At 66.3% G+C, this 12625-nt stretch overlaps 1 protein-coding gene across 5 annotated transcripts in view; it reads right to left on the minus strand.

The window, feature by feature from the left end:
• Nucleotides 1–1297: 1297 nt before the first annotated feature.
• The window catches only part of ATP9B (ATPase phospholipid transporting 9B (putative)), a 166296-nt gene continuing 154968 nt past the window's right edge, over nt 1298–12625 (minus strand). For 4 of the 5 annotated variants that reach the window (XM_061131112.1, XM_061131110.1, XM_061131109.1 and 1 more), the window contains one exon: nt 1298–1826. In XM_061131112.1, coding sequence (XP_060987095.1) covers nt 1690–1826 — 137 coding nt within the window. In that variant the 3' untranslated portion in view covers nt 1298–1689. The other variant, XM_061131111.1, reaches the window with a different exon arrangement.

The raw sequence follows: 12625 nt of genomic DNA on the forward strand, positions 1-12625 counted from the left end.
GTGGAAGGGGCTGGGGTCAGCCATTCCCTGCGGCAGCCATGGAGCCCAGGCCTGGGAACTGGCTTGAAGAGCAGGGAGGGTCTCTGGCTTTACAATCACGTGGCTGAGAGACTCGGAAAATTCTGCTTTTAGGAAAAGGGTACAAGATCTCGGTCCTCCTGGGCCCCAGGGTTCTGCCCACCCAGAGTCTCCCGGCCACCAGGAGGGTGGCGGGCCGCGGGGCTGCAGGTGGGGTCATCCCGGGAGAACCAGGAGGTGTTGCCTGCACTTTACCATGAAGGGGGCCCTGGGCCCTGTCTAGAGTGGATGCCGCGTGGACAATGAGGCCCGTGCATGAAGGCGGCGAACGCATGGAGAATCCAGCCCAGACCGCTGACTGACCCCAAGAGCCCAAAAGTTGGGCCGACAGCTGCATTCCTTAGCTTCTAGCGCCACCTGCTGGAGCCCCCCGGAATTACACCTGCTCTGCGCGGAGCAGAATTACAGAATTAGACCTGCTCTCTCACCCTGAGCCCAGCCAGGCACGGCCCGCTGAGGGGCTCTGGGGTCACAGGGAGCGACCACCGCACCGCCCCCTAAGGACGCAAACCAGTGCCACCTGCCTGTCGTGTGGGGCCCTTCCCGGCAGCTTGGGACAAGCCCCCTACTCGGGATGGGGACACCAGGAGCCGTCTGGACTGGGGGTCAGGCCAGGGTTTAGCGGGAAGTCGGGAAGCACAGTGCTTGTGTGGATGGCCAGCTTCCCTGAGTCTAAATTGCTCCAGCAAAAAGGGCTTTCAGGAGAGCCTGCAGAGTGCACCCGCCCAGCAGCAGTGGGGGCAGCCTCCCCGGGACCCCAGGGTCTGCCTGTCTGGGGGCCACAGGACTGTTTGCCGAGTGAGAAGCTGAGTGTGCGAGGGGCTTCTGACTGACGGCCTTTCCTGTGGGGACCCGGCCGGGGACCAGAGTGAGCAGCCGGGGGTCACTCGTCCTCCCTGGGCAGCAGTCACACCAAGGGTCCCAGCACATGCCGCCAAGAAGTGCCCTGTGAACGAAAGGACTTGGAGGACAGCCTGGAGGAGGAAGCGCTCTCCCACGGAAACATCGGCGAGGGGTCCACAGACCACCCGAGCACCAGGAGCCAGAAGCAGACACGGACACGGGCGAAAGTGCGCTACAAACATCAGGACGGGAACAGGTGAACTAACAGCAGAGCCTCGGGACACGATGTAGCCGCCATGGGCATGAAGAGGCTGTGCGGGCGCCCAGGACTGGGGTGTGCCTGCGGGAGGCGCAGGGAGGCTGTGGCAGGCACGGCCTGGGCGGAACGAAGGCTTTATTCTGGGGAAGAGGGGCGACTCTCTGTTATGGCACCAAGGAAACAGCCTGAATGTCAGTTGGGAAGTTGCAGGACAGTAAATAAACTTTTGCTTCAGTTCCCAGAACAGCAGAGAACGATGGTGCTTCACAGTAACGGCTCATATTCATGGAAACTCAAGCTGGTGCTACATGGAAATTAAACTTTGAGAAACAACAAAAAGGGGACGAAGGGAAATCCAGCCCCATGAGGACAAGGGGGGAAGTCCATGGTGCCTAGGCAGGACGTCCACGGCGCCTGGCTGGGCTGCCTGGGCCCTTCTGGCCTCACACGCTCTCAGCAGCTGTGGCACTCTGGACATTACGGCCACCAGCCGAAGGTGCAGGGAGGGGCTAGGAGGAGAGCTTGGAGTAGCTGGGCGGGGACAGCTTCCGCTTCAAGTACTTCAGGACATAAAGAGGGAGGCAGCTGACCACGGTGATGGCTGACACTTTCCACACGAAGGTCACAGTCGTGATAAAGGCAACGTCTGTGGGAGAGAAAGCCCAAACAGGTCTCAGGGTGCTGGGGTTGTGGCCCCCCTCCACCTGCACCCAGGTTACCACAGAGGCGGGCCTGGCAGAACCTTGGGGTCCCTGTGAAGGCACTGTTCTGCCTGCACCCGGTGAGGGGTTCCCAACAGGAGGCACGAACCCCGTGTTCAGGGGCAGACGCACGCAATGCGGCCTGTGGTGGGTTGGACCCTCCGGGCCTGTGTGGAATCAGCAATCCGTCCCTGCGAGCCTGCCCCCATGGGTCCTGCTGTCCCAGGGGAAGCGCCAGGCCGACCTCCGGCCTGGCGGAAGGCTGTCCTGATGCTGCCGGGGAGAGCCGCGTGGGAACCTGGCCAGGCGGTTGCCTTCAGGACGCGCCAACCCTGCAGGCTGTGGGCAAAGCTACCTGTAGAACCACGGACAGCGGGTGGCCTGGGAAGGAGAGGCCCGGTCTGTGCAGGGCTCACGGGGCCTGGGCAGTGTGGGCACGTCGTGAAAACCCGGCTCAAGCACAACAAACTGGAGGTCTGGTGCTGCGTGCAAGACGGCCCGGACGCTCGTCGGGGGCGCGTGACGCCAGCCCGTCCCCTCTGACGAGTGCAGGACCCGGGCCCTGGGCCCAGGAGGCGCCTCTGCAAGTGGATCAGGCCAGACTGTCTCCGGGGAAGGGCCTGAGGCAAACGTCTTCCAGACGGGGCACGGGGCTCTCCTCAGTCAGGCGTCTCCAGCAACGGCATTTGGCTACCTGTCTACACTCAAAAGAAGTGACTTAGCTTCGCCCACTTGAGAAAGCGCTGAAAGACCCAGCCCATACCTGTTCTCTGGGAACCACGGCTCCCCCTGGGGCTTGGTCCCAGATTCAGTTTCTGCGCTGGGCGTCCCCCCTGTGCTCTGCGCCCCGCATCCTGTCCTCTGACCTCTGCAGCCTGCGTCCTGTCCTCTGTACTCCGTGCCCACGTCCTATCCTCTGTGCCCGCGTCCTGTCCTCCGTCCTCCGCGCCCGCGTCCTGTCCTCTAGGACTCTGTGCCCCGCGTCCTGTCCTCTGTCCTCTGTGCCCGCGTCCTGTCCTCCATCCTCCGCGCCCGGGTCCTGTTCTCTGTCCTCCGCGCCCACGTCCTGTCCTCTGTCTGCGCTCTGCGTCCTGTCCTCTGTGCCCGCGTCCTGTCCTCCGTCCTCTGTGTCCCGCGTCCTGTCCTCCGTCCTCCGTGCCCGCGTCCTGTCCTCTGTCCTCCGTGCCCCGCGTCCTGTCCTCTGTCCTCTGTGCCCACGTCCTATCCTCTGTGCCCGCGTCCTGTCCTCTGTCCCCCGTGTCCTGTCCTCTGCGCCCCGCGTGCTGTCCTCTGTCCTCCATGCCCCATGTCCTGTCCTCTGTCCTCTGCGCCCATGTCCTGTCCTCTGTGCCCCGCGTCCTGTCCCCTGTCCTCTGCGCCCGTGTCCTGTCCTCTGCGCCCCGCGTCCTGTCCTCTGTCCTCCATGCCCCGCGTCCTGTCCTCTGTCCTCTGCGCCCGTGTCCGGTCCTCTGCGCCCCGCGTCCTGTCCTCTGTCCTCTGCGCCCGTGTCCTGTCCTCTGCGCCCCGCGTCCTGTCCTCTGTCCTCCGTGCCCCGCGTCCTGTCCTCTGTCCTCTGCGCCCGTGTCCTGTCCTCTGTGCCCCGCGTCCTGTCCTCTGCGCCCGTGTCCTGTCCTCTGTGCCCCGCGTCCTGTCCTCTGTCCTCTGTCCCCCGTGTCGTGTCCTCTGTCCCCTGCGCGCATGTCCTGTCCTCTGCGCCCTGTGTCCTGTCCTCTGTCCTCTGCGCCCGTGTCCTGTCCTCTACGTCCTGCGTCCTGTCCGCTGTCCTCTGTGCCCCACGTCCTGTCCTCTGTGCCCGCGTCCTGTCCTCTGTCCTCTGCGCCCGTGTCCTGTCCTCTGTGCCCCACGTCCTGTCCTCTGCGCCCCGCGTCCTGTCCTCTGTCCTCTGCGCCCGTGTCCTGTCCTCTGTGCCCCGCGTCCTGTCCTCTGTGCCCGTGTCCTGTCCTCCGTGCCCTGCGTCCTGTCCTCTGTGCCCGTATCCTGTCCTCTGTGCCGCGCGTCGTGTCCTCTGTCCTCCGTGCCCCGCGTCCTGTCCTCTGTCCTCTGCGCCCGTGTCCTCTGTCCTCTGTGCCCTGCGTCCTGTCCTCTGTCCTCTGCGCCCGTGACCTGTCCTCCGTGCCCCGCATCCTGTCCTCTGTGCCCGTGTCCTGTCCTCTGTGCCCCGCGTCCTGTCCTCTGTCCTCTGTGCCCCGCGTCCTGTCCTCTGTGCCCGTGTCCTGTCCTCTGTGCCCTGCGTCCTGTCCTCTGTCCTCTGTGCCCCACATCCTGTCCTCTGTCCCCCGTGTCCTGTCCTCTGAGCCCTGCGTCCTGTCCACTGTGCCCCGTGTCCTGTCCTCTGTCCTCTGCGCCCCGCGTCCTGTCCTCTGTCCTCTGCGCCCATGTCCTGTCCTCTGTGCCCCGCATCCTGTCCTCTGTCCTCTGCGCCCATGTCCTGTCCTCTGCGCCCTGCGTCCTGTCCTCTGTCCTCCGTGCCCAGCGTCCTGTCCTCTGTCCTCTGCGCCCGTGTCCTGTCCTCTGTGCCCCGCGTCCTGTCCTCTGTCCTCTGTGCCCCGCGTCCTGTCCTCTGCGCCCGTGTCCTGTCCTCTGTGCCCCGCGTCCTGTCCTCTGTGCCCCGCGTCCTGTCCTCTGTGCCCCGCGTCCTGTCCTCTGTCCTCTGCGCCCGTGTCCTGTCCTCTGAGCCCCGCGTCCTGTCCTCTGTCCTCTGCGCCCGTGTCCTGTCCTCTAGGCCCCGCGTCCTGTCCTCTGTCCTCCGTGCCCTGCGTCCTGTCCTCTGTCCTCTGCGCCCGTGTCCTGTCCTCTGTGCCCCGCGTCCTGTCCTCTGTCCTCTGCGCCCGTGTCCTGTCCTCTGTGCCCCACGTCCTGTCCTCTGTCCTCTGCGCCCGTGTCCTGTCCTCCGTGCCCCGCGTCCTGTCCTCTGTGCCACGCGTCGTGTCCTCTGTCCTCCGTGCCCCGCGTCCTGTCCTCTGTCTTCCATGCCCCGCGTCGTGTCCTCTGTCCTCTGTGCCCCGCGTCCTGTCCTCTGTCCTCTGCGCCCGTGTCCTGTCCTCCGTGCCCGTGTCCTGTCCTCTGTGCCCCGCGTCCTGTCCTCTGTCCTCTGTGCCCGTGTCCTGTCCTCTGTGCCCTGCGTCCTGTCCTCTGTGCCCCATGTCCTGTCCTCTGTCCTCCGTGCCCCGTGTCCTGTCCTCTGTCCTCCGTGCCCCGCGTCCTGTCCTCTGTGCCCCGCGTCCTGTCCTCTGTCCTCTGCGCCTGTGTCCTGTCCTCTGTGCCCGTGTCCTGTCCTCTGTGCCCCGCGTCCTGTCCTCTGTCCTCTGTGCCCGTGTCCTGTCCTCTGTGCCCTGCGTCCTGTCCTCTGTGCCCCATGTCCTGTCCTCTGTCCTCCGTGCCCCGCGTCCTGTCCTCTGTCCTCCGTGCCCCGCGTCCTGTCCTCTGTGCCCCGCGTCCTGTCCTCTGTCCTCTGCGCCTGTGTCCTGTCCTCTGTGCCCCGCGTCCTGTCCTCTGTCCTCTGCGCCTGTGTCCTGGCCTCTGTGCCCCGCGTCCTGTCCTTTGTCGTCTATGCCTGCGTCCTGTCCTCTGTCCTCTGTACCCTGCATCCTGTCCTCTGTCCTCTGTGCCCCGCATCCTGTCCTCTGTCCTCTGTGCCCCGCATCCTGTCCTCTCTCCTCTGTCCTCTGTGCCCCGCATCCTGTCCTCTGTCCTCTGTGCCCGTGTCCTGTCCTCTGTCCTCTGTGCCCCGCATCCTGTCCTCTGTCCTCTGTGCCCGTGTCCTGTCCTCTGCGCCCCGCGTCCTGTCCTCTGTCCTCTGTGCCCGCGTCCTGTCCTCTGTCCTCTGTGCCCGCGTCCTGTCCTCTGTCCTCTGTGCCCGTGTCCTGTCCTCTGCGCCCCGCGTCCTGTCCTCTGTCCTCTGCGCCCCACGTCCTGTCCTGTCCTCTGTGCCCCGCGTACTATCCTCTGTCCTCTGTGCCCCGCGTCCTGTCCTCTGTGCCCGTGTCCTGTCCTCTGTGCCCCGCGTACTGTCCTCTGTCCTCTGTGCCCGTGTCCTGTCCTCTGCGCCCGTGTCCTGTCCTCTGTGCCCCATGTCCTGTCCTCTGTCCTCTGCGCCCGTGTCCTCTGTCCTCTGTGCCCCGCGTCCTGTCCTCTGTCCTCTGTGCCCGTTACCTGTCCTCTGTGCCCCGCGTCCTGTCCTCTGTCCTCTGTGCCCGTGTCCCGTCCTCTGTGCCCGTGTCCTGTCCTCCGTGCCCCGCATCCTGTCCTCTGTGCCCGTGTCCTGTCCTCTGTGCCCCGCGTCCTGTCCTCTGTCCTCTGTGCTCGTGTCCTGTCCTCTGCGCCCCACATCCTGTCCTCTATCCTCTGTGCCCCGCGTCCTGTCCTCTGCGCCCGTTTCCTGTCCTCTGTGCCCCGTGTCCTGTCCTCTGTCCTCTGTGCCCCGCGTCCTGTCCTCTGTGCCCGGTCCTGTCCTCTGTGCCCTGCGTCCTGTCCTCTGTCCTCTGTGCCCCGCATCCTGTCCTCTGTCCCCCGTGTCCTGTCCTCTGAGCCCTGCGTCCTGTCCTCTGCGCCCGTATCCTGTCCTCTGTCCTCTGCGCCCATGTCCTGTCCTCTGCGCCCCGCGTCCTGTCCTCTTTCCTCCGTGCCCCGCGTCCTGTCCTCTGTCCTCTGCGCCCGTGTCCTGTCCTCTGTGCCCCGCGTCCTGTCCTTTGCGCCCGTGTCCTGTCCTCTGTGCCCTGCGTCCTGTCCTCTGTCCTCTGCACCCGTGTCCTGTCCTCTGTCCTCTGCGCCCGTGTCCTGTCCTCTGTGCCCTGCGTCCTGTCCTCTGTCCTCCGTGCCCTGCGTCCTGTCCTCTGCGCCCGTGTCCTGTCCTCTGTGCCCCGCGTCCTGTCCTCTGTCCTCTGCGCCCGTGTCCTGTCCTCCATGCCCCGCGTCCTGTCCTCTGTGCCGCGCGTCGTGTCCTCTGTCCTCCGTGCCCCGCGTCCTGTCCTCTGTCCTCTGTGCCCGTGTCCTGTCCTCTGCGCCCCGCGTCCTGTCCTCTGTCCTCTGTGCCCGTGTCCTGTCCTCTGTGCCCCGCGTACTGTCCTCTGTCCTCTGTGCCCGTGTCCTGTCCTCTGCGCCCCGCGTCCTGTCCTCTGTCCTCTGCGCCCCACGTCCTGTCCTGTCCTCTGTGCCCCGCGTACTGTCCTCTGTCCTCTGTGCCCCGCGTCCTGTCCTCTGTGCCCGTGTCCTGTCCTCTGTGCCCCGCGTCCTGTCCTCTGTCCTCTGTGCCCGTGTCCTGTCCTCTGTGCCCTGCGTCCTGTCCTCTGTGCCCCATGTCCTGTCCTCTGTCCTCCGTGCCCCGCGTCCTGTCCTCTGTCCTCCGTGCCCCGCGTCCTGTCCTCTGTGCCCCGCGTCCTGTCCTCTGTCCTCTGCGCCTGTGTCCTGTCCTCTGTGCCCCGCGTCCTGTCCTCTGTCCTCTGCGCCTGTGTCCTGGCCTCTGTGCCCCGCGTCCTGTCCTTTGTCGTCTATGCCTGCGTCCTGTCCTCTGTCCTCTGTACCCTGCATCCTGTCCTCTGTCCTCTGTGCCCCGCATCCTGTCCTCTGTCCTCTGTGCCCCGCATCCTGTCCTCTCTCCTCTGTCCTCTGTGCCCCGCATCCTGTCCTCTGTCCTCTGTGCCCGTGTCCTGTCCTCTGTCCTCTGTGCCCCGCGTCCTGTCCTCTGTCCTCTGTGCCCGTGTCCTGTCCTCTGCGCCCCGCGTCCTGTCCTCTGTCCTCTGCGCTCCACGTCCTGTCCTGTCCTCTGTGCCCCGCGTACTATCCTCTGTCCTCTGTGCCCCGCGTCCTGTCCTCTGTGCCCGTGTCCTGTCCTCTGTGCCCCGCGTACTGTCCTCTGTCCTCTGTGCCCGTGTCCTGTCCTCTGTGCCCGTGTCCTGTCCTCTGTGCCCCGCGTACTGTCCTCTGTCCTCTGTGCCCGTGTCCTGTCCTCTGCGCCCGTGTCCTGTCCTCTGTGCCCCATGTCCTGTCCTCTGTCCTCTGCGCCCGTGTCCTCTGTCCTCTGTGCCCCGCGTCCTGTCCTCTGTCCTCTGTGCCCGTTACCTGTCCTCTGTGCCCCGCGTCCTGTCCTCTGTCCTCTGTGCCCGTGTCCCGTCCTCTGTGCCCGTGTCCTGTCCTCCGTGCCCCGCATCCTGTCCTCTGTGCCCGTGTCCTGTCCTCTGTGCCCCGCGTCCTGTCCTCTGTCCTCTGTGCTCGTGTCCTGTCCTCTGCGCCCCACATCCTGTCCTCTATCCTCTGTGCCCCGCGTCCTGTCCTCTGCGCCCGTTTCCTGTCCTCTGTGCCCCGTGTCCTGTCCTCTGTCCTCTGTGCCCCGCGTCCTGTCCTCTGTGCCCGGTCCTGTCCTCTGTGCCCTGCGTCCTGTCCTCTGTCCTCTGTGCCCCGCATCCTGTCCTCTGTCCCCCGTGTCCTGTCCTCTGAGCCCTGCGTCCTGTCCTCTGCGCCCGTATCCTGTCCTCTGTCCTCTGCGCCCATGTCCTGTCCTCTGCGCCCCGCGTCCTGTCCTCTTTCCTCCGTGCCCCGCGTCCTGTCCTCTGTCCTCTGCGCCCGTGTCCTGTCCTCTGTGCCCCGCGTCCTGTCCTTTGCGCCCGTGTCCTGTCCTCTGTGCCCTGCGTCCTGTCCTCTGTCCTCTGCACCCGTGTCCTGTCCTCTGTCCTCTGCGCCCGTGTCCTGTCCTCTGTGCCCTGCGTCCTGTCCTCTGTCCTCCGTGCCCTGCGTCCTGTCCTCTGCGCCCGTGTCCTGTCCTCTGTGCCCCGCGTCCTGTCCTCTGTCCTCTGCGCCCGTGTCCTGTCCTCCATGCCCCGCGTCCTGTCCTCTGTGCCGCGCGTCGTGTCCTCTGTCCTCCGTGCCCCGCGTCCTGTCCTCTGTCCTCTGTGCCCGTGTCCTGTCCTCTGCGCCCCGCGTCCTGTCCTCTGTCCTCTGTGCCCGTGTCCTGTCCTCTGTGCCCCGCGTACTGTCCTCTGTCCTCTGTGCCCGTGTCCTGTCCTCTGCGCCCCGCGTCCTGTCCTCTGTCCTCTGCGCCCCACGTCCTGTCCTGTCCTCTGTGCCCCGCGTACTGTCCTCTGTCCTCTGTGCCCCGCGTCCTGTCCTCTGTGCCCGTGTCCTTTCCTCTGTGCCCCGCGTCCTGTCCTCTGTGCCCGTGTCCTGTCCTCTGCGCCCGTGTCCTGTCCTCTGTGCCCCATGTCCTGTCCTCTGTCCTCTGCGCCCGTGTCCTCTGTCCTCTGTGCCCCGCGTCCTGTTCTCTGTCCTCTGTGCCCGTGTCCTGTCCTCTGTGCCCCGCGTCCTGTCCTCTGTCCTCTGTGCCCGTGTCCTGTCCTCTGCGCCCGTGTCCTGTCCTCCGTGCCCCGCATCCTGTCCTCTGTGCCCGTGTCCTGTCCTCTGTGTCCCGCGTCCTGTCCTCTGTCCTCTGTGCTCGTGTCCTGTCCTCTGTGCCCTCGTCCTGTCCTCTGTCCTCTGCGCCCTTGTCCTGTCCTCTGCGCCCCACATCCTGTCCTCTGTCCTCTGTGCCCTGCGTCCTGTCCTCTGCGCCCGTTTCCTGTCCTCTGTGCCCCGCGTCCTGTCCTCTGTCCTCTGTGCCCCGCGTCCTGTCCTCTGTGCCCGTGTCCTGTCCTCTGTGCCCTGCGTCCTGTCCTCTGTCCTCTGTGCCCCGCATCCTGTCCTCTGTCCCCCGTATCCTGTCCTCTGAGCCGTGCGTCCTGTCCTCTGTGCCCCGTGTCCTGTCCTCTGTCCTCTGCGCCCCGCGTCCTGTCCTCTGCGCCCGTATCCTGTCCTCTGTCCTCTGCGCCCCTGTCCTGTCCTCTGTGCCCCGCGTCCTGTCCGCTGTCCTCTGCGCCCCGCGTCCTGTCCTCTGTCCTCCGTGCCCCGCGTCCTGTCCTCTGTCCTCTGCGCCCGTGTCCTGTCCTCTGTGCCCCGCGTCCTGTCCTCTGTCCTCTGTGCCCCACGTCCTGTCCTCTGCGCCCGTGTCCTGTCCTCTGTGCCCCGCGTCCTGTCCTCTGTCCTCTGCGCCCGTGTCCTGTCCTCTGCGCCCCGCGTCCTGTCCTCTGTCCTCTGCAGCCGTGTCCTGTCCTCTGTGCCCCGCGTCCTGTCCTCTATGCCGCGCGTCGTGTCCTCTGTCCTCCGTGCCCCGCGTCCTGTCCTCTGTCCTCCGTGCCCCTCGTCGTGTCCTCTGTCCTCTGTGCCCCGCGTCGTGTCCTCTGTCCTCTGCGCCCGTGTCCTGTCCTCCGTGCCCCGCATCCTGTCCTCTGTGCCCGTGTCCTGTCCTCTGTGCCCCGCGTCCTGTCCTCTGTCCTCTGTGCCCGTGTCCTGTCCTCTGTGCCCCGCGTCCTGTCCTCTGTCCTGTGCCCCGTGTCCTGTCCTGTCCTCTGTGCCCGTGTCCTGTCCTCTGCGCCCTGTGTCCTGTCCTCTGTCCGCTGTCCCCCGTGTCCTGTCCTCTGCGCCCTGCGTCCTGTCCTCTGTGCCCCGTGTCCTGTCCTCTGTCCTCTGCGCCCTGCGTCCTGTCCTCTGTCCTCTGCGCCCCGTGTCCTGTCCTCTGTCCTCTGTGCCCGCGTCCTGTCCTCTGTCCCCCGTGTCCTGTCCTCTGTCCTCTGCGCCCCGCGTCCTGTCCTCTGTCCTCTGCGCCCGTGTCCTGTCCTCTGTCCTCTGCGCCCGTGTCCTGTCCTCTGTGCCCGTGTCCTGTCCTCTGTCCTCTGCGCCCGTATCCTGTCCTCTGCGCCCCGCGTCCTGTCCTCTGTCCTCTGCGCCCGTGTCCTGTCCTCTGTGCCCTGCGTCCTGTCCTCTGTCCTCTGCGCCCGTATCCTGTCCTCTGCGCCCCGCGTCCGGTCCTCTGTCCTCTGCGCCCCTCATCCTGTCCTCTGTCCTCTGCGCCCCGCGTCCTGTCCTCTGTGCCCCGCGTCCTGTCCTCTGTCCTCTGCGCCCATGTCCTGTCCTCTGCGCCCCGCGTCCTGTCCTCTGTCCTCTGCGCCCGTGTCCTGTCCTCTGTGCCCCGCGTCCTGTCCTCTGTCCTCCGTGCCCTGCGTCCTGTCCTCTGTCCTCTGCGCCCGTGTCCTGTCCTCTGTGCCCCGCGTCCTGTCCTCTGTCCTCTGCGCCCGTGTCCTGTCCTCCGTGCCCCGCGTCCTGTCCTCTATGCCGCGCGTCGTGTCCTCTGTCCTCCGTGCCCCGCGTCCTGTCCTCTGTCCTCCGTGCCCCTCGTCGTATCCTCTGTCCTCTGTGCCCCGCGTCGTGTCCTCTGTCCTCTGCGCCCGTGTCCTGTCCTCCGTGCCCCGCATCCTGTCCTCTGTGCCCGTGTCCTGTCCTCTGTGCCCCGCGTCCTGTCCTCTGTCCTCTGTGCCCGTGTCCTGTCCTCTGTGCCCCGCGTCCTGTCCTCTGTCCTCTGTGCCCCGTGTCCTGTCCTGTCCTCTGTGCCCGTGTCCTGTCCTCTGCGCCCTGTGTCCTGTCCTCTGTCCTCTGTCCCCCGTGTCCTGTCCTCTGCGCCCTGCGTCCTGTCCTCTGTGCCCCGTGTCCTGTCCTCTGTCCTCTGCGCCCTGCGTCCTGTCCTCTGTCCTCTGCGCCCCGTGTCCTGTCCTCTGTCCTCTGTGCCCGCGTCCTGTCCTCTGTCCCCCGTGTCCTGTCCTCTGTCCTCTGCGCCCCGCGTCCTGTCCTCTGTCCTCTGCGCCCGTGTCCTGTCCTCTGTCCTCTGCGCCCGTGTCCTGTCCTCTGTGCCCGTGTCCTGTCCTCTGTCCTCTGCGCCCGTATCCTGTCCTCTGCGCCCCGCGTCCTGTCCTCTGTCCTCTGCGCCCGTGTCCTGTCCTCTGTGCCCTGCGTCCTGTCCTCTGTCCTTTGCGCCCGTATCCTGTCCTCTGCGCCCCGCGTCCTGTCCTCTGTCCTCTGCGCCCCTCATCCTGTCCTCTGTCCTTTGCGCCCCGCGTCCTGTCCTCTGTGCCCCGCGTCCTGTCCTCTGTCCTCTGCGCCCGTGTCCTGTCCTCTGCGCCCCGCGTCCTGTCCTCTGTCCTCTGCGCCCGTGTCCTGTCCTCTGTGCCCCGCGTCCTGTCCTCTGTCCTCCGTGCCCTGCGTCCTGTCCTCTGTCCTCTGCGCCCGTGTCCTGTCCTCTGTGCCCCGCGTCCTGTCCTCTGTCCTCTGCGCCCGTGTCCTTTCCTCCGTGCCCCGCGTCCTGTCCTCTATGCCGCGCGTCGTGTCCTCTGTCCTCCGTGCCCCGCGTCCTGTCCTCTGTCCTCCGTGCCCCTCGTCGTGTCCTCTGTGCCCCGTGTCCTGTCCTCTGTCCTCTGCGCCCCGCGTCCTGTCCTCTGTCCTCTGTGCCCGCGTCCTGTCCTCTGTCCTCTGCGCCCCTCATCCTGTCCTCTGTCCTCTGCGCCCCGCGTCCTGTCCTCTGTGCCCCGTGTCCTGTCCTCTGTCCTCTGTGCCCGCGTCCTGTCCTCTGTCCTCTGCGCCCCGCGTCCTGTCCTCTGTCCTCTGCGCCCCGCGTCCTGTCCTCTGTCCTCTGTGTCCCGCATCCTGTCCTCTGTCCCCCGTGTCGTGTCCTCTGTCCTCTGCGCCCGCGTCCTGTCCTCTGTGCCCCACATCCTGTCCTCTGACCTCTGCAGCCTGCGTCCTATCCTCTGTCCTCTGCGCCCCGCGTCCTGTCCTCTGTCCTTTGTGCCCCGCGTCCTGTCCTCTGTCCTCTGCGCCCGTGTCCTGTCCTCTGTGCCCCACATCCTGTCCTCTGACCTCTGCAGCCCGC

This window comes from Dama dama, chromosome 27 (assembly GCF_033118175.1).
Source record: "Dama dama isolate Ldn47 chromosome 27, ASM3311817v1, whole genome shotgun sequence".
NCBI lineage: Eukaryota > Metazoa > Chordata > Mammalia > Artiodactyla > Cervidae > Dama > Dama dama.